Genomic DNA, 21,114 nt, shown 5'->3' with positions numbered 1-21,114 from the left:
ACTACGAACATGCCCCACAATCATGGTTTGTGCCTACTGAGTGCAACTGAGTAGTACTGCGACCTGGGTGTGAGAGGGTCTTTAAGAACCTGGAGCAATTTTAGGTGGAGGAGCAGAAAGGATGGGGTGTGGGTAGAAGAGGTCTCTAAACTCTGGTGTTAACTGGCTGCTGAAATTTTGATAAATGAAGAATGTATCTTATTCTTTGCCAGGTGGAAAGTAGATGAGGAACGGGGAGCCACAGGACTAGAGCTGGGGTGAAGTACAGAGCCACCCAGTGCTGGGCGTGGGGCTCAATCCCAAGCCCTGGCTGTACCTCCTTCTGTGGTCACCCACCACCATGCCATAGCTCCTCGACCACAGTGGGCGGGATTCATGTCTTATTGACTATAACTGCTCTAGGGCTTAGCACAAAGCATACACGCAATAGGCGCTCATATGTGTTTGTTGAATGAATGAGACCAGGCAAATGGGCTGGACAGAGCTGTGGGCCAAGCAGAAAGGCCATCTGGCTTCTGCTGGAGATTGGCTAGTGAATTGCTGTGTGAGCTTCTCCTTGCTGGGCCTCGTTTTCCTCCATCTGCAGAATCGAGCAAGTACTCCTTTTTTGTTCCCTCTCTGCCAGAACATTCCTCAGTGAATGTTCAGATCAAAGGGAACAGCTCTGTGAAGTTTGGCTTCATGTCTTGCAGCAATTCCTGGAACTAGGCTTTTAATAGAAAAGTTTGTGTGCCCGTGCATACACATATGTATTTGGACCAAGGGCTCTCATGTGTGAGGACACGCATCCCGAAGAAATCTACCCATAGCCCCAACATGTATGGGGGCTGTGATGGGAGAGGCTCCCATTTTACCAATGTGGATGTCACCCACAGTGGTATAAAGTCCTAAAGGAGGCCTCAAGGGGTAACCCAGGGGTGGGGGAGGGGTGGGCGCCCCACGGTGAACAGCAGCAGGAGGGCTTTCCCTAGGGACAACGGAGAAGAGGCCACTTGGAGGCGGAGGAGACCACAATGGGGCCTGGTGGTTGGGGAAGAGCTTCCACTTCCACTTCCGCCAGCCCCGGCCGCAGAGCCCCCATGGGGTTCAAGCTTTCTGATTGCAGAGCTCCCCTAGAGCAGCACCGCAGCACAGACCTCGCTGCGGTGAAAGAACTATTCTGCGTCTGTGCGGTGGCCAGTATGGTAGCCATGAGCCACATGTGGTTCCTGAGCACTTGAAGTGTGGTTGATGTAGCTGCAGAGGTGAATTTTTAATTCCACTTAATTTAAATTCATTTAAAATTAAAGAACTGTGCGTGGCTGGCAGCCACCGCATCGGACAGCACAGCTGTAGAGAACGGTACAAATGAGAACCAGGACCCGGCGCTGGCGGAGGTTCTTACAGGGTTGTGGGTGTGCTGGAGCCGCAGCTTTCAGCAGGAAGCTGGCCAGCCCTCACGGGGCACAGTTCCTTCCCTCCTGCATCCAGAGGGTCGGTCCTGCTCAGCCCAGTCCACAGGCAAAGAAGAACAGGGACAAATTGTTGAAGCTGGGTTGGGCACATGGCTGAGGTTAGCTAACGGTGGTTCTTGATGAGAATCCCTGTGGCACTCTCACATGTCTCCTCCCAGACCTCAGAGTTACAGAGCTGAGAGGCCAGCCCCTCAGGTTGCTGACATGGAAAAGGAACCCTAGGGAGGGGAGGAGATCTGCTCACAATTGGCCAGATAGGCAGAAGCCAGAGAGGCAGAGGTGAGCTCTCATCACTGGGCGTTCGTTGCCTTATGGTTAAACCTTTCTTCAGCGATTCCACCAACATCCCTTCTGGGAACATTTCTCTCAGAATGGAGTAGGAAGGGGCCTTGAAAGTAGTTTTCTTTGCCGGGACTCCACTTCGTCCAGTCAAGGAAGCACTGTGCAGGCTCCAGGCCCACAGGAGTGCACACAGTTCCCCTCTCTGTCTTCTCACATAGGGCTCCTTCTGCCGGGGACACCTGTGCCCCGCTGCAGCTGGCTCACCGTGGCCCGTCTCGGGCTCAGCTTGGACAGCCTGCCTCTGAGAGCCTCCCCTGACTGCCGGGTGGGCTGGCTGCCTCTCTGTGGGTGCCCCTGGCGGCCCAGACTGCCCGCGGATGTGGAGTACTCATCCTGCAGAACTGAGGGGCCCTGTCCGCTGTCAGCTTCCCACAAGCCTGGAGTAAGGGCCGTACTGTCCTTCTCACTTTGTCTCTCCAGCCCCTAACATGGCAGGGGCGTCCTGGCCCCAAACTAAACAAATTACTTATCCCCTCTGACCCAGGACAAAATGAAGGGGAAGTACCAAATTCCTAAGGTTGGTAGGAGATTAAGTGAGAAAAAATATGCAAATCTCTTGTCCAAGTAAATGTAAGGTTTTTTTTTCTTATCTTCTCATCAGGAGAACAGAAAGGTAACTGAGCAACTGACCATAAAAGGGAGAGGGTTGGCAATCCATCCAGGATGGCTGGCTGGGGATCTAAAATGTCATAGGAATCATAGGCCTTAGAGCTTGAAAGGAAGGTAAGGACCACTTCATGCAGCTAAAACACCCACCTGAACTGATTACACAGCTGGGGCATGAGACCCAAAGAGAGAGGAAGACTGATGGGTGAGCAGAGCCCAGGCCTGTCCACTGGCACGGCTAGCTTGTGGGTCTCAGCTGGAAGCAGGGTAAGAGAAAGGCCTCTTTCCAGAAACACCACAGGCTAGAGTTTTTCAAACTGCTGGGTATAATTCCTAGGCAGATCAGGAAATCAATTTGATAGCTTTGACCAGCACTGAAACAAAACCAAACCAAAAGACCAGAATGCAAAATAGTACACTGTGTATCACTGCAGCTGTATGAAATCTTTGGGGCTGGGGGGAGCCAGAGGGTGATTTTGCAGATTGAGGCGGGCAGGGCCTGCACTTGAGTGACCTGTCAATTACTTCTCATCTCTAGGGCAAACTGAAGGAAAAAGATGACCTGGGGAGGGGGCTGTGGAGGAGAGAGGAAGTCTCAGTGGAGTTTGGCGATAGTGATTAAAGAGGTGCCAAAAAGGAGAGGGTTGCAAAGGCATCGTAGGCAGAAGCGATCATCTGGCTGCAGCCTTCTCCCGCAGCTGGCACCACAGAAAGGACCCCTTGCAGAAGCAATAGGGGCTGCCTGGTCTCTTATCATGAAACACCTCTATAACAGTGATACTGTATTTGTGGAGCATTTACGCTTTTTGGAGCTCCCAGCCTCCTGCGAGGTGATGGTGAGGTGCGGGGGGTGGGGGGATGAGATCATTCTTCCCTTTTAGAGGTGGGGAAACTGAGGATCTGATTAAGCCGACTGCCAGATGCGGAGCTAGAATCCAGACCTCCTAGCTTCTGGATGCGTGCCCTTTCCATACCACAATGTGAGTGCTCTGTGTTTAGAGTGTACGTTTCAGAACCTGGTTGCCCTTTAATTAATTAATTAATTATTATTTTGGCTGTGCCGCAAGGCATGCGGGATCTTAGTTCCCCGACCAGGGATCAAACCCATGTCCCCTGCAGTGGAAATGCAGAGTCTTAACCACTGGACCGCCAGGGAAGTCCCCCTGGTTGCCCTTTAGAATCACCTGGGCAGCTGCCAAAAAATTCCGTTGCCTGCCTGCTCCCCTCATTGAAATTGAAATCAGAATTGGGGAGTGGGAGCGGGGCCAGGCCATCAATATCTTTCAAAGCTCCCTTCAGAGAACCTAGTTCACAGCCAGGCTTGGAAACCACGGCCACAGTTGGGGTCATTTCCCCCAGTGCTGGGTTCCTCATGCCCCTACCTTCTTTCCAGCCCTGGCCATCAGAATCTGCCTTGGTCCAGTCTGGCCAGGCTGCCTGCAAGGTCCATTGGTGCCCTTAGCTCAGATGGATTTCACTGTTGTTTTGTAAAGTAACTCCCCTGGGATGCTGCCACCCTGGCCCCATCCTCATCCTCTGAGCTGACGTCTCTTGGGCCCACCCCCCGCCCTCAGAGGAGGTGTGATTAGGGAGATGGGGAGGCAGGCGGCTTTGACAGACGAAAAGCAAACAGCTCAAAGGGGTGGCAGGCTGCATTTTATTCATCGTTAATTTAAACACCCCTCAAGCCCTCTCTTGGAGTGCTGCTCGGAAAAATAAATGTATTGTCTAAGAAACCCTGCAGGCTTGCCCCGCATGCTCTAACCCCCTCCTGAGAGAATGGGTAGCATAGAAAATGATTTATAAAGCAAGGGAGGAAGCTTCCCTAGGGAGGAGGTGGGGGGAGGCTGACAGAAAGGGGAAGGGGGTCTTGGGCCAGGTCGGTGCAGAAACATCACCGCTTCAGCAATGAGACCGGCTGGGTTTGGTACCTGCAGGTGTCAGAGCTGCTCCAGGGACGAGAGTCCGGGCCCTGAGTCCATGCCGATGAGCCCGTCCTGGGGGTCAGGGGTGGTGTCAGCAACCATCCCCCGCCCCAGAGTGGAGCCTTCGGTGGCACCAACCAGCACATTTTATAACAACTGTTCCAACAAAAAAACGGGCCCCAGCCAGCGCGTCTTCTGGACTCAGAAGTGCCTCAAGCCGTCTGTCTGAATGTGCTTTCCAGACAGTGTGCGTGTGGAATTGTGCTTTTTGTTTGTGAAGAATGTAAAAAGTTACAGTAAGGTGGAGCCACCTGGCCCACGGCTCCTGTGGTCTCCGCCTCTGTGGGCTGCCGTGGCCAGGAGGGCTCAGGCGCCCCTCACCCAGGGCGCAGGAAGAGGGATCTGCTAGGAGGCCTGTCCGAGAGGCGGAGGAGCCTGTGTACATTCAGCAGCTGTTTTCCAGGGTTTGGCTTGGGTTTGGTCGCTGGCGTCTGTGTAAAACACAGATACATGCAAAGTGTCCATGAAACTCCCCCAAGACAGGGAGGAATTTTCCAGGCCCCTGCAGATCTCCAGGGAGTTAAAAATGCAAAAGCCTTCTCCTTAAAGTGGCCCAGACCAGGACTTCTTTTCCGTGGGGAAAGGGGCTAGTAGCTCTTTATAAGGCTGACGTGTGTGTGTGTGTACACGCATGTGTGTGCATGATGTGTGACACTCCTGGCAAAGCCCAGGACTTCGTGGCATCTTCCACAAGCTGAAGGCCTGCGGCTGCCTGAGGCTTCCGACTCCTTCGCCAGGCCCGGAGGTGCTGGCTTCAGTCAGAGGACACAGGGCCCTGACCACCTGGCCTTCTTAGAGAGCAAGGGCACCAAGGGCGGCTCCTTCCCTGCCTGCTCAGCTCTGAGAAGGCCTGGCTGCAGTCTAAGATCCTGGCCTCTGTGTGGCCACAGCCGAGCGACAAGAGCCCATGCTGCCTTTACGGGAGCCCCAGAGCCCCAGCACAAGAGGGGTGAGTGTGGGCCTCAGGTTAGGAAGCAACTCGTGGAGCCTGGGGACGTTGTGATTACAGCGAGCTACCAGCTGTGAGTCGGACTGGAGACCCCTGCGTGGTGGGAGAGGCCACAGCATCTAAGAGGAAGGAGCCCTTTCTTAGCCTGAGGTTCAGAAGAATCTGCACCAAAGAAAGGGGTCCGTATCGTTGTCTATAATCCTGAAACGATGGGAGGACCCCATCCCAGCTTGTCAAGCAGGTCTGGTTCTCTATGCTCGCCCACAAGCAGGATGTCAAACAAGCCCTTTAGGCATGGGTCTAGGCTCCAACAAACCCCCTGACCTTGGGAGCCCGGCTTTTCCCAGCAGCCCCTGGCATCTGGGGGACTGAGCCCTTTGGCCTGAGGTAAAGGACAATGATGATTGAAAAGGGCGGCAGTAGTGGGTAACCAGGGGAACACGGACAAAAATACGTGCATACCACTGAGTCCTGGGCTACCATTGTACACTAGAGGACTGGCGTTTCTCTGGGAGGTTGCTGAGCAGGAAGGGTCCCTTTCCTAGCTCCCCTGAACCATGCTTTCGATTCCTTCAGCAGCGTGCTCAAGCTGCCTGCAGTTGCCTCCTTCCAAAGCCAAAGCATAGGAAAAGGAGTGAAAACAGCTAAGGCGGCGGCGTGAGCAACGCAGAATAGACTTCAGGAAGCAGTGGTGACAGAAGACTGCCAGAGAAGGTTATGAGCCTGCCTTCTCCGGAGGCACGTCCTGTTCCCGCCTGTGGGGATGGGATTCTTTGCAGTCCTGTGTGCTGGTCAGCAGATTGCCCGGATGCCTTTTTGGCCTGTCTAGCTCAAGGAGCCATGGTGACTGTGTCTTAAGCCTCCCGTTCTCTTCCTGGGGCTCACTTTCTCTGAGTTGCCTGCTATTAAGTCCTCATGGTCTAGACGTCTCTGTCATGGGGATGTCTCCTTTCCCCTCTGGATAGCTCAGATCCCCAAATTATTTCCTGTTGCCTAGGTGACACCTCTAACTGGATGCCTTTTCATCTTTCCTTCTTTTAAAGGGATAAACCTGATACTTTATTTCTAGGTCCTGTTAGAGGACTCTGCCCTAAACAATGCGTGCCTCTCTGAGCACAGTGTGACCACAGCCATTGCTCAGATGGGGGAAGGGTGGCAGTGTTGGGGAGGCTCGTGGAGCTGGCCTGGCTGACGTCACAGTGCATCCTGGAATCGTGGCTCTCTGGAAGCCTACCCTTCAGGAACTGGCAAGACTGACTTCTGTCCTGGCCAGCTCCTCCTCACTGGCTTCACCCCCAGCCTACAGTCTGTGTTTAAAAACCAATCCCAATCCAAATGAGAAATTATCCCTCACCCCCCGAAAAAAGAAATTACCCAAAGTAGCTGGAGAGTTACTCAGATCTTAACTTGTTTTTTCCTTCCTGCCATGAACTGGAAGGGGTGAGGGGAGGCTGACATTCAAGTGTGACTCTTAATGCTGTGTGTGTATGTGTGTGTGTGTGTGTGTGTGTGTGTGTGTGTGTGTGTGTTTGAGTGTTCTAGGCACATATGTTTCCTTCACTGCCAGGGAGGGAGATTTTACGGATTTTTGATGCCTCTCAGGCAGACGGTGTGAGATGTCCTGGTGCTTTCCTAAGACTTCCTGTCAGAAGCTGTATATATATTGGTGGGTCATACTGTGTCTGACTAAACTCTGGTATTTGTCCTTGGGATCGTCATCTTTTTGGATGAGAAAAAATGGGCCAAAAGAGTACTGTTCCTTTACAGTCCAAGACCCCCGTCTCTTCAATGAAGGCTGGGTATCTGGCCTTCCTCCAGGTCAGTGACCTCCTAGGAGGTAGAGGGTGAGTCTGGGAGAAACTGTCCTTCACCTTGAGGATCATCCAGGGCAAAACTTTAATCCTAAAATTGCTTCCGTCCACCAGCTCTCTCCCTCCTGCCTTCCTCCACCTCCAGTACAGACTGTGTGTGTGGAAAAAACACATTCCCTTGAATATTAGTGGGGGCCAACCAGGGTGCAGAATGGGATGTGTCCCGAACACATGGCTCTGGAGTCAAATTCTCTGACACTTGCAGGATGACTGCTTTGGTTCCTGGTGCTGCAGGCCCTGGTGCCCACCAGTGTGGCTGGCAGAGCCCTGATGCAGAGGAGGGGCAGCTGGAGGGGGTACTGCGCTCTGCACCCTCGGGCTCTCTAAAAGGGAAAAAAAGATAAGAAGAAATCCACACCAACAAAGAAAAATCTTGTCTGAGAAGACTCAGACATTCCTGGTTAATAACGAAAAGCATTCCTGTGGATGATGCTGGTGAAAGGAAGGAGCGTTGAGGGGATTCAGAGATGTGCCCTGAGCCTCAGAGATCAGCCAGCTGAAGCAGAGCTGGGCTCCTGCAGCCTGAGTGCTCCCGGCCCTGCAGGCCACTCCAGGCTTTCCCTCTTTAAAAGGAGTTGCCCTGTGCGCTGTGCTAAGTGGACTAACTCCAGGCTGAGAAAGGCCTGCTAAGCCCCTTACCACTGCAATTCCCAGATCTCTGGGAAATGCCACAGTCCGCAAGTTGGTGCTATGTTTCATCGCATTGCATAATGCTACGCCATTCTCTGTGTGTAGCGGCTGTACTATATATATACATCAGGAGGCAACATATGGCTCTCCCCATCCCCACCTGTCATAACTGTGACTATATCACTTCTGACGACCAGAAGGAAGCTGCTGGGCTGGGCCAGGATTCTAAATGCTGCGGAGGTAATTCAGAGCCATGAAAAGTTGCACCATATGCTTTGGGGTTGCCAGCTGCTTACGTGCATCGAGACGGGGTTTAGTGCCAGTCTGCAAAACCCAGGGGTGGCACTCTTCTCACTGCCGTGTGCACCGGGCGAGGGTCTGGGGTGCCACTTTTTCTCTCCCTGGAGGAGAATCTGCTGGGGACCACAGTTCTCCAAGAGGGAGCCCATAAGGAAAACAGGCTCCCCCAAAACCTGCCCTTGGTAACATCAGGCCTGGCCAAATAGTATTTCTTTAAAAAAAAAAATTTTTTTTTTTTTTTGGTTTCATTTTATTGGATAAAGGTTAAGAAAGCGCCAGCGTCTGAGAGAAGGAAAGCAAACGCCGCCCGGCTGCACCCCGGCCTGGTGAGGGTCCGTGGCGCGGAGAGGCACGCGTCTACCTGGAGGCGCTGGTCTCGGCCAGGCGGTTGTTCATGATGCCCAGCGCGCCCACGCCGCCCGAGAAGCCGTTCTGGCGCGTGTTGACGCACACGCTGCGCGGGTAGCCGTTGGCCGTTTCGGACAGCTGCTTCTGCAGCAGCGCCAGCGACACCTTGTTGGAGGCCGTGAGGTCGCGCATGGAGATGAGCTCGCCCGACAGGCGGCGGCCCTCTGCGTCGCTGTCGCGGGCCGCGGGGTCGGCGCCGAGCGCGGCCAGGCGGCGGCGCAGCCGGGAGCCCGGGGTGATGGCGTTGCGCCGGGCCAGGGGCGCGCCGGGCGCCGGGCAGCAGCGCGTGCAGCAGCGGCAGCTCAGCTTGCGCAGCATCCAGTTGAGCACCTGCTTGATGAGGATGGAGATGACGTTGAAGAGCGAGTAGATGCAGCACACGCCGAGCAGGATGAAGAGGAAGTTGCCCAGGCGGTAGAGCCCCTGGTTCCGGTAGGCGGCGTGCTGGCTGCTCACCAGGTCCCCGAAGCCGATGGTGCTGAAGGTGACGAAGCAGAAGTAGAGCGAGTCCACGTAGTCCCAGCCCTCCACGCTGGTGTACATGGCCGAGGCGCAGCAAGACAGCAGCACGGCGAACAGACCCAGGATCAGCAGCACGTGGTACACCGAGGGCTTCCAGCCCGCCAGGCAGTCGGCTTCCGAGAGCGCCGAGCCGCGGCGGAAGGTGGCGGGCAGCAGGCCGCTGCGGCGCAGCTGGCGCTCCCGGCAGGCGCGCATGATGAAGGCCAGCAGCGAGATGATGCGCTCCAGGAAGAGGTTGAAGAACAGGATGGTGCCGGCACAGCCGAACAGCCCGTAGGCGATAAGGAAGGCCTTCCCGCCCACCGTTGCGGGGGTGGTCATGCCGAAACCTGTGGAGACCAGAGCGGGGATCAGCGAGGTCCTGGCTGAGCGGCTGGTCCCCACCCTGTGCGGGGCAGGCACGTGCAGGTGCTGACATGGCTCCTATGCTGAGTGGCATCGCTCAGGTGGTATTTAGACATTTCTCTCCCTTGGTGGCACTAGATATGGTTCCTAATCTGGGCAACCCCTAAACTGATGGAGGAGACATGGCCCCTCGTCTGGGGTGGGGGATCTATAAATCAATACGGGTGAGGCAAGATGGTCACTAGGAGGGACCCATCAGGAAACACAAAACAGAAGCCACTGCACAGATGCAAACTACTGTGATGCCCACAAACTGAACAAGTGTCACCTGTTCTCCCATCCCTCAAATTGTTTTTTTAATGTACCAGTGGCACACCAGGGCCTTGTTAGGACAGACTTCCATAAAGGCTTCATTTTATGGGATTGCTGGGGACCGGGTAGGGTGTGTTCAGTCCAGGTAGCTATATTTGATGGCCTCTGAAAAGGGGTTTATGAAACTGACAAATGGATTGTTTGAGAATGAGTCCACAACCTTCAGAGAGTAAGCGTGGCTCTGCCATTGGACATCAGCTCCTTCTCACCCAAGGACCACCATCACCCTTGCTCACACTTGTAGCCAAGGGAAAGGTTTTGGGCCCGCTGGGTCCTGTGCTGCTGGGTGTCTGGAGTGGCTTTTATCCTGAGAGGTCTGCTCTGTGCCAGGGCAGCTGCTCAGTGCTCTGACTCTTGTAGTTAAGTCTTAATTTACCCATTCGTTCAAAGCACAGTCTTTAAGGGAGCTTCTTCATCAACTGATCTCTGCAGAAGGCTTGGCTTCCCGCCAGGATGCTCGGCCCCCGTCATCCAGGGCAGTGCAGCTCTGCTCCTCCAGCCTGAGCTCTCAGCCAGCTGCCGGTTGTGATGTCCTTCTGGGACCCATGCTGCCTGCCTCTGGTTATGGGAGGGGATGTAATCCCTTAGCATGCAGGCCCACTGCTGCCTGGAGTCTGAGCAGAAAATGCATCATCTGTCTGAGTGGCACAATAGCTCCTGTCAACACCTCTGTAGCAGAAGTTCAGGGGCATCCCTGTTTAATGCATGCCCGACGTCAGGAGGTCTACCTGTGCACTGTTAAGTGGGGTGGCGCCAGCTCTGGGAAAGGTGTGGCTTACCATTTCCCTAAAAAGGCCAGAGAAAGTTTTTTTCAGAATGATCCCTTAAACTTGTATGCTAATCATTTTCTAGATTCCTTGGAGGAAATGCCCAATTGCCTGACCTTGTCTTCATCTTATGCTTAATGACTCAAGTGAGGAGAAAACCTTATCATGATACCTCTGTTGAGGAAGATGGATTATGTCCTTAGATTCAGAATTTGGCCGTAAGAGTGTGAAAAATGCCAAACTAGCAGTGTAGCCAGGGACTCAATAGAGGCATTTTACTGTACTTTAAAGCCAAACTCAAGTTCTTGAATTCATGAAGAAATCAGCTCTGAATCGATATGACTATACGTGGAGTGGGAGTGTTTGTATTTGTGTGTGTGTGTTTACAGAAAGTCCTAGGTTGATGACCCAAGTGTCCAACAGCCTAATTCATGGTCTGTTCATACAAGGAAATACTATACAGCAAGGAAAAAGCACAAACCACTGCTACTTGCAACACCATGAATGAATCTCACAAAAAGAATGTTAAACAAAAGAAACTGGACACAAAAGAAGTATTCCATTTGCATAAACTTCAAAACCAGGCAAAACCAAGCTACAGTGTCTTTTTAGGGATGCATACTTGGCTGGCAAAATTATAAGGGAAATCGAGGAAGTAATTTTGATAAAAGTCAGAACTGGGGTTTCCTCTGGGGATGGCAGGGTGTGGTGACTGGAAGGGGACCCAGGGGGACTCTGGGGTGCTGGAAATCTGTTGATCCGGGTGGTGGTTACATGGGTGTTTGTCGTATAATAACTTTCAAATTGTACGTTTTATGATTTTTTTGTACTGTCATGATAAAAACTTCAAAATGCCTAGACTGTTAGAACTGTGAACTTAATTCTGGTCTGCCCCTTGCTGCATAGGTGAGGGAGAAGGGGCAGAGGGGACATGACCTACAGCTTGTGGGGGACAGATGCCATACATGTGTCCTGGCTTCTAGCCTGGTGCTTAGACCGTCATACACAGCACTGCTGCTACTCACGAAGGGAAAACAACACCTCTCGTAGGGGGATCGCTTGGCTAAATTCCTAAAGAAATGAAAAATCCTGAGCCCGGAATATTAATACTATGCCTAAGAGGATACTGAATGGGATTTTCCTATTTTTGAGAATTTTCAGCTAAAGTCTTAAAGCTAAGAGTGACGTGTAATATGTCAGCCCTCATTCTAAAGAGAAGTTTTAGATACATCTATGTCATATCGATTAAAATAGCAAAATGGGTCTGGTGACTACTAACCCCTACTACCCAATTCCAGGCTGTACAGAAAGGTTAGAAATTATCCAGGGATAATGGGAGACGGTCCTGAAGTAGGAGGGGTACTGTGGCACCCGCAGGTCTAGAGATGGTGGTGGTGGTGATGGTGAAGAGAACGTCAGGCTGCGGCAAGGGCAGCCTGGCAGCTCATTTCCCAGTGGATGCTGGCTGAGCTGCAGACACTTGAAAGCTTACCCAGGCGCACTGGAGTGGAGCATGGTGAGGGTTTCGGGAGAGCCAGAGGTGTCTCCTGGAGTCTGACGCTGTGCTGGATAGTTCTCTGGGTCAGAGGCTGACCGGAGCAGCCCACACAGGCAGGGACAGGAAGAGGGCATCAGTGGGAGCAGTCTGTACTCCCAGGGCACCTTGCACCAAGGACGGGGGAGAGTGACACGGGTCAAGCAGACCCTGCAGACGGCAGCCACATCTGAAGAGACGCTGCCCGGGAGGGCTGCCTGCTGGATCAAGGGTGCCTGAGGGGCGGAGGGCAGGGGACAGCATGTGATGTAGTCACAGGAAGCACCACCCACTCAGGGAAAGGTGCAGGGCAGCGGTCCCTGTATTGGGGGGGAATCTCCAAAGACCCATATGGGCTTCACGGAAGGGTATGTCTGTCCTAGCCGTGGGCATTGTGATGCCACCAGCAAAAGCTAAGAAAGGATGATAGTGGCACCAGTGATGTAAGACCAAGAGGAAACAAACAGATGACCCCTCCCACACTGCAGGTCCCTGAGCCGGGGGCCAGGCCAGAGCTGGAGGGAGAGGCTGAGCTTTGATTAGAAGTGAATTTGAAGATGGGATTTAGATGGGGTTGGACATCTGAGAATGGGTCTCAATTTTAAAACTGGTAATACTTAAAAACATATTATTTGGAAAACTCTAGCATCTATCCAAGACATTGTTAAGGAATCCAAGGGAGAATTCTTCAAAACCATAGATGAAGACAAAGCCATTTCCCGTGCCAGCCCATTCAATAAACTGGTTCCAAAGGCCCGCCACTCACAGTGCCAGCCCCGCAGGTCTCGTTTCGCTCCATCTCTACAACCTGTGAGGGAGGCACACCCCTGTTTAGCAGATGAGGAGACCTCGGGTCAAGGGGCTAAGTAGTTGCCATGGCCGCACAGCCCAGAAATGGTGGGGCTGAGCCTGAAACCCAGGTTGGCTGGTGTCTAACATCCACCTTCTCTCTGCCACCCTAGACTGTCTTCTGAGGGCACTGCAGGGCCTCCATGCCTCTTAGAAAAACAAGAGGGCTGGCAGCTGGGAGAGCACTTTCACGTGGGCAGGGTGGCTGACCCTCAGTCACAACTCCTGTCCCCAAGAGTCCACTCTCCACTGACTGTTGCTGGGGAGGGGGGCCACTGCTCCCCCCTTAATGTCTTCACCAAGGTGGACTCATCCCCCTTCCCGTGGCACAGTTAAGACAGCGGGGCAATTCAAACCAGACTCAACCCTGAGGCACAGAAGGGACCGCTGCTTCTGGCCCACAGTCCAGCCGGTTGCCCCCAGGCAGGGCACTCATCTGCCCGCTGGGCTCCTGACAGGACTGCCCCTGCCTGACCTACCCCCGAGTCAAAAGCCATCTCCACTCTCAAGGAGCATCTTCAGATTCCTCCAAACCCCTCCATGATTGGACTCCTGGCTTCTACCCCAGCACCCCCTTTAGAGTCTGGGTTTCTTGCTGAGGATCTGCCTCTCCCCTGGATGACAGAACCCAGAATGAGACTTATTTTTCCACCCACGCTTCTCCTTCCCCACAGGGCTGTGGCCTTTGCCAGGGCCTCTACACAACAGCACCACCAGGTACGCACCTGGCGCACCGTCATCCACCCGCTCATTCCTTTTTCCAGCAAACACTTACTGAAGACCTGGTTTGGCAGGCCTCGGGCTGCGCTCAGGGCTGTGGTGGAAAACCAGGCAGACACCCGCACAGAGGATCCGGGCTGCCTTCTTAGAGGTTTTGCACGGCTCCCCACCCCTCTGCTGCCAGTGGCTCAGCCCTGGGCCAGGGCACAGCTTTACCCTGCTGCCCCCATGCAGGGGCTGGGCCAGACCTGTCCTGAGGTGTCCTCATGGCTGTGACTCCAGGCCCAAAATGATGCCAAGTGCTTGGCTGGCTGTGGCACTCTCTGCCCAGAATGAAGGGGACAGGCAGGTCAGGAGGTTCTCTGTCCAGCACAGAGGGCACCCAACACAAGTGTCCCTCTCACTGCCCAGATTCCTGAGGTCTGGCTCCTGTGCCCACTTCACTTCCCTTTGCTTTCCTACAGACCCATGTCGGCTCAGCTCCAGAGGCAGGGTGGAGGGGGCACAGTCTACCCTCCTGCCCCATCAACGCCGAGGCCGGACCTCTTGCTGGGGACAGTAGGGTCCGTGCCCGGTGCTGCTGCCTAGCCAGATGCTTCCCAGGGTGGAAGAACAGTCCCCTAAGCTCTGGGGAGCCAGGCTGGCTCTGGAGAGGGGCCTTGAAGCTTCAGCCAGAGAAAAGGCAAACACTGCCACCCCGAAAATCCCCCTTTCCCCCACTCACACCCTGCGGAGGCGGGCGTCATCTGTCCCCGGGTTCGCACCAAGCCTCAATTTTGTTTATGCCACAATTGATCTGCCATCCCAGTTTGCAAAGAGCAGACACTTGGGGGCTTTATTATGCCACTTTGACAAAAGCTGTGAAGCTCATTCCCACAGTCTGTCTGGTGCCGCCTTCGCAAATGAGGCCCCGGTGACAGGGCCTCCGGAGTTCAGCTCCGAGAGCCTGGAAGTGAGATGGAGAGACCAGCACTGGTCTGAATCGGGCCCTGGGTGGCAGCCTCTGTGCTGGACACTGGACGCATGTCCCCTCATCCAGTCCCTCCAACCACCCTGAGAGGGACGCATCATCAACCCCAACAATGCAGGCAAGGACGTGGGCCAAAGGAACTGAAGATACTCGGCTGAGTTACCGTTTGTGAGTGGCTGAGCTGACCCTGAAGCCCTTTCCACGGCGCCAGATGGGAAGCCTGAGCTCATCACCTTGGGGACTTTTTCCCACTGGCTCCGCAGTATCAACTTGGTGGAGGGGAAATCTAATTTATAATCCAATCTGGGATACTTTTGAGAGCAAATAATTACCCCAGGACAGCAGGTGTAAACCAGAGTTGATCCAAGCAACTGGGATGCATGATTAAAATGCAGATTCCAAGGCAGGTCCCACTCCAGAGGCTTATTTAGAGGGACCCAGGAATCTACATTTTAACAAATGTCCCCTGATGATTCTAATGTGAATGGGCTAAAGCCCTTCCTTTAAGAAACAATATTATGCTGTATCCCTGATGGCACTACTGGCTGGAATCTGCCCAATTTCAAATATTTTGATTTAATTTCTTTAAAAAAAATTTTTCAGCTTTATTGAGTTACAGTTGACATATAAAACTGTAAGATATTTAAAATATACATCATGATGATTTGTTGGTTTAAATTTCAAGTGACCTAACACCCTTGTTGTGGACATTGCAGCTGTCTCCTTAACAACCATCACCCCACCCCCCAACCTAAAGTGTAGCGGCCAGGCCCCTTGGAGAACTGACCCAACTGCCAGGGGTGGGCTCCATTAGTCTAGGCCAATCAGGAAAATCCAGTCCCTTACCACGATTGGCTCAAGGATGGATAGGCCTAAGCCAATCAGTGCAGGGCATTTTCACGGCTACAGAGACTTGCTCAGGAATGGCCATGTGACCCCATTCAGGCCAATCAGATGAGAGGAGAGTTTCTCTGATAGTTTCTGGGTAAAGTGCATCTCACTTTTCAAAAAAATACTTATTTATTTTATTTATTTTTGGCTGCATTGGGTCTTAGCTGCAGCACGTGGGATGTTGATTGAGGCACGAGAGATCTTTCGTTGCAGCGCGTGGGCTTCTCCCTCTCTAGTTGTGGCATGCAGGTTTTTTTCTCTCTGTCTCTCTAGTTCAGGCCCACGGGCTTAGTTGCCCTGTGGTGTGTGGGATCTTAGTTCCCCGACCAGGGATCGAACCGATGTCCCCTGCATTGGAAGGCAGATTCTTTACCACTGGACCACCAGGGAAGTCCCTAAATGCTTCTCACCTTTAAGAGCTGCCCTGGGTGTGGAGGGAGCAGGAGGTGGCCCCAGGAGTGGTTGGCGGCCACCTGTGGCCATGAGGAGCGAGCCTTAGACGAAGCTGACACTGCAGAAGGCTGTCCGAGTATCCTGAAAACCCTAATGAGCTGTCCAAACTGCAGGCTGCCTGACCTACCCTTGCACTTCCAGTTACATGAGCCCATAAATTTCTTTTCCTGCCTAAGCCTTCTGTGACAGGCAACCAAACACACTCCGGCTGGTGCCGATGGTTAAGGGCCTGGTTAGACATCCCAGGGTCAAGGAAATGGTATCAGACTTGAACTCAAAGCTTTGACTGCTGTTGTAGCCTCTATGAGCCAAGTGATCGAAGCAAGTCACTCTAACTCCTCTGAGCCTCTATTTCTTCATCTGTAGAACGTCGACCTCCTGATGCGAGCCCTCTCTGTGAACTCTAATACAACCTGCCAGTGGGTGTTCCTCAAGATGAGACAGTAGACTTAATGCGAGGTGGAGAGAATGCCCATGATGAAGAAAAAGAAATTTTAAGTAAAGTGAAACACGTTTGTTTACTGCGGGACTTTTTAGAGCACTCACCGTGTTAATGGGATTTATGAAACCACCAGGGCTATGCTAACACTATCCAGTGTTCCCCAAACGAATTTGACCGTCGAATGTATTTAGTCACCTCAGGTGACTCGAGTATTTCAAAGAGTAATATTTGGGAAATGCCATACTCTATCCTCATGAAGAATTAAGGATGAGGCATTTAGAAATATCCTCGAGGATTTCCCACATTTGAAAAAGTCACTGCAACACTGCAATGCCTTTTCAGTGCCTGGCATGTAGAAGGTGTTGGGCCACGTCAGCTGAGTGAATGAACAGACTGTCACTCTACTTGTCTGGAGCAGTGATTCTCAAACTCGATTATCTAGGACCCAGCTGGGGATCTTGTTAGCTTCTGGGGTGGGGCTCACAATTCAAAATTTCTAACCTGGTCCCAGGTGAGGCCCCGGCAGCTGGTCAGTGAACCTTATTTTGAGTACCAAGCACAGATGACTTATAGTATTAATTACCCTCAGGCGCCTGTCTCCTGAAGAGAGATTGGGAACCCGTTGGGAGTAGGGACCAAATTATATTGGCTATTTGGAACTATAGGTTAGATGGGCTGCTCAGGTTTGAATCTTAGCTCCACTACTCCCTAGCTGCGTGTCTTTGAGCAAATTACTTGACCTTTCTGTGCCTCATTTTTCTTATCTGTAAAGTGGAGATGATAATATTTGTATTTTTGTACTCAACTGGGTCGATATGTGCAAACCACTTAGAATAATGCCTAGCGCATTAATAAGCCCTTAATAAAGTCTTCTTTCTATTCTCCACAGTGAGCAAGGGAATCATGTATAAATTAGGCACTGATAGTTCTTTGTTGACTGAAAAGAAAAGTTTCAAGAACATCTCAAAGGTGAGAGTTAAATGTCAGGGAGAGTGAGAAAGCTGAGGTGTGGGGTTGGTGGGCAGAGGAGGGGAAAGGACCCATTAGGACTCACAGATAAAATACAGGACTCCCAAATAAATACGAATTTCAGATAAACAAATCACTTTTTAATGTAAGTACATCCCAAACATTGCACGGGCCATATTTACACTAAAAAATGCTTCGTTGTTTTTCTGAAATTCATATTTGACTGAGAGTCCTGTATTTTTATCTGCTAAATCTGGCAGCCCTACCCATGGCCCTACTTGTCTGCTGGGCACACTACTTTGGGGGGCGTCTCCTAACATCCCCCTCTCCCGGCATCCTTCCTGACTGGCTGGAGGAGGGATAACAGGCTCACTTTAACAGTCAAGGAGCCTAAAGGTCACACAGAACTGGGCCTTGCCCACCCGAGGCCAGACCAGCAGCCTGGTCTTCCAGCGCCTCTCCCTCTCCAAACAGGGAACAGTGGGAGATGTGGAGTGGGCTGTGGTCAGAGGGTGGGGCTGCCATCAGGCTGCTCTGTGGTTGGAGCTGAGACACGGACTCTTGGGGAGAAGGAGGGAAGCTCCTGGCCACGTTCCGTGGAGGAGGGCTGGACGCTTGAGAGGAGACACTTCCCTGGGACTGGAGCCCCAGGCCTGGAACCTCAAGGCTGCCCGTGTCATCCTTCTCCAAGTCCCTCGCCTGAGGAGGACAACTGAGTAGGCTGGCCAAACCTTTTGGGAGGGCTGGGAATGAAAGGAAGACTGGAAGAACTTTAGTGACGAATGGAAACGCGGAAGGGATAATAATAGCTGAAACGTGTTGGGCCCTCACTATTTCCGGGCACTGTGCCAAAGCTTCACGTGTATCAATGCATATTCCGTCCTCACAGCTCTGTGAGGCACTGGGTAGCATTCATTCTAAGTCATGGCCTTTTTCCTGAAATTTTAACAGCCCTGAAATCAGGATGCATCTTACGGTCAATGACTTGACATAGTTTATTTGGCAGCATCCTAAATTCTCAATGGTACACGTTATTGGTACATTTATAATTGATGGTGTCTTAGATTTGATGAACTACAATGGGGACTATTATCATTCCCATTTGTGAGATTAGCAAACTGAGTCAAATAACTTAGGTTAAATAACTTGCCCAGATCACAGAGCAAGCAAGTGGCAGAGCCCAGGTGTGAAACTAGAGGAGGGAGCTTGCGACGTGATAAGGGAGAAAGTTAAATGCACAAGAGTTCGGAGGAAAGAGACATAGGTTGCTTTTGGTTGGAGCAGCAGTTCTTAACTCTGGCTCCATAATGGAATCGCCTGGGAAATTTAAATTAGTCCCCAGACCAGCTTAGGTCAGAAGCAGGGCTGATGCTCTCCTGGTGCAGTGGCTGGGAGAGTCTTATGGAGGAAGAGGTATCTGTGTTCAGTCTTGTAGGGTGGATGGGATTTCGAGAGGGAGGAAGTAGAGGCCTGGGCTTGAGAAAGGTGTGCCCTGCTGGGAGAGCGCCGTGCACAGGGCCAGGGTAAGGGGCTGGGTTCAGCCTGGCTGGTTCCCACGTGCAGTTTGGCGTCTAGCCCACAGACGTTTAGTAACTCTTGCCGATGGAGTGGATGAACCTGTGGCAGAAGGAGAAGGACAAGGCTGGGAGACCCTCCTATCCACGTTGTACTCAGGCTGAACTTGCAGGAGCACTGTGGCTGTGAGAGTGTCACCTGACACTGCAGGAAGCTTCTCCATCATCTGGGCCTAGCATCCAGCAACGTGTCTGGCCTTGCAGAGACTTACAAACCCTGGAAACATCAAGCTGCAGAAGATACACTCAGGGAGTCTCCCCTCCTGCAGGCTTGGGAAGGGCCAGCATCAGCTTTCTTGGAGAGTTGAGAGCAGAGACTGTGGCGTCAGGCTCTGGCGCCTCCACTTGCTGATGGGCCAATGGGGACACGTTATTTCTCCCCCTAAAAGTGGCCTGATGACCGCCTACTTTGTAAGGTTGCTGTGAGGAGTAAATGAGGAAGTGGCTCCCTGGTGCGCTCAAGAAGCAGCAAGTGTAGCTGGGAAACGCCCCGGCGAGGCCCCAGCCCTCACAGTGCAGCTGAAGAGCCGAAGGTGGAGCAAGGAACGGGCGAACCACGGACTAGGAGTTTCGGCGGAAAGGACAACCCCCCTGTACACACACCTAAGACGACTCTACCGCTAACTTGCTGTCCCTGCGTCTCGCCGGGCCTCTGTATCCTCGGCGGTCCCCGGTGAGTGGCAGCGTCCCCTCTGGGATGGCTTCAGGCTCTGGTCCCTGCACCGAGGGGGTGGGATGGGGAGGCCCCACCTTTTCCAATCCTGAAATCAAGGGTGGCAATGGGGGAGGGGGACGCGGGAGAGTGGGCCTGTGGTGGGAAAGCTGAGACTGTGGACTGCGACGTTTGCTGCCGCTGGAGGGTTTGTCTAAATTCTAACCGAGATGGGCAGCTCCCTGAGGGCGCAGCGCTGGGTTCCTTCCCACCACAGCCAGGTGGGGGCTGGGCTCGTGCTGGATGCTCCCTGACTCAGGACAAAGGCAACAGAAAAACACACGTCACGTGGAGGAAACGGACCCTTCCATTCTCCTGTTCAATTTTGCTTGTTCTCTGGGGGCCTTTGGGATGATCTTTGTTTGCTGAGAGCAGGGGGTGTGTGGGGATGGCTGAGAGGGCAGAGGGGCTAGGAAAAGAAGGCTGAACCCCGCAGGCAGCAGGTCGGGGATTTTTAACATTAGGAAGGTTTTGGTAATTTAGGAGTGATGGGTAAGTGACCCCAAGAATCAACTTCGAACCTCGACACTGTTTTCCTCGCCAGTGGGGCCGATTGAACCTGCCCCGCCGTGTGCTTCATCTGTGGGATTAAGGTTTTCTCTCCTCACCAGAAATCATTCAGCAAAATGAGTTATTAAAAGCCAGCTAACTACTCCTGCCTCCAGGAAGCTCCCGCTTACCAATCTCTCCCGGGGCCCGAGCTGGAGCAGCTGTCAAGCTCGGGCCCTCGGAGCTGGAGGGAAGATGACTCATTTACATAGAGCCCGTCCTCCGTCCTGCCCCCCAGATCTGTCCCTCTGATGACTAATCCTTTCCAGGGATGAGCTCACCGCCCCTCCTGCCCACCACGAAAGGAGCAGAGCCTTAACCTCAGCCCAGAATTTGGGGAGAAGACTGGCTCCAAGGCCAGGGGATGCAGGGACAGTCCCTGATGGGACAAAAGTCTGGCCATCAAGAGCCCGCCACTGGGGCAGTGAGATGAGGAAAGCCCTGAAGCCCGCCCAGCCCTGGCCTTTGCTCCCTCCACCTTAGGGTCCCACACGCACACAGGGCTGTGGTGAGGCACAGGCCACCTCTCAGAAGGGCAGACACACCTGCTGTGGGGAGAAAGCAGGTCCACCAACCCGGAAGTGTCAATATGATGTCAACTGAATCACATTTCATCTCAAATCCTAGATCAGAGAGGAGCAGATTTTGAAGAGGGAATCTGCGGTGGTTCCCGTCAAGCAAAGGCCCCTGCTCTTACGTGCTCAGTTCCAATTCCTCTCAGTTAATTCAGTTTTTATCCACCTGGCGAAGCACGGGCGCATCGCTGCCCACGCAGCTGTGAACCACATTTGAAGGAGGGCCTCTGCGCCCAGGCTGAGGGGAGACGCGACGAAAGGGGCCAGTGCCCTGGAGGCTCGTGCCTCTGGGCCGCTCCTCAGGGCTCCGAGTCCCTCCCGCTGA

The 21,114-nt window shown here is 53.0% G+C and overlaps 1 protein-coding gene across 1 annotated transcript in view; it reads right to left on the bottom strand.

The window, feature by feature from the left end:
- Positions 1 to 8,123: 8,123 nt before the first annotated feature.
- KCNK12 (potassium two pore domain channel subfamily K member 12) overlaps positions 8,124 to 21,114 on the bottom strand; it is a 52,258-nt gene continuing 39,267 nt past the window's right edge. The window contains exon 2 of the mRNA XM_065891561.1: positions 8,124 to 9,396. Coding sequence (XP_065747633.1) covers positions 8,495 to 9,396 — 902 coding nt within the window. The 3' untranslated portion in view covers positions 8,124 to 8,494. The remainder of the gene's footprint in view (positions 9,397 to 21,114) is intronic.

This window comes from Phocoena phocoena, chromosome 14 (assembly GCF_963924675.1).
Source record: "Phocoena phocoena chromosome 14, mPhoPho1.1, whole genome shotgun sequence".
Classification (NCBI taxonomy): Eukaryota; Metazoa; Chordata; class Mammalia; order Artiodactyla; family Phocoenidae; genus Phocoena; species Phocoena phocoena.
Note: the sequence above shows the minus strand (reverse complement) of the source record. Positions and strands in the feature narration are given on the sequence as shown.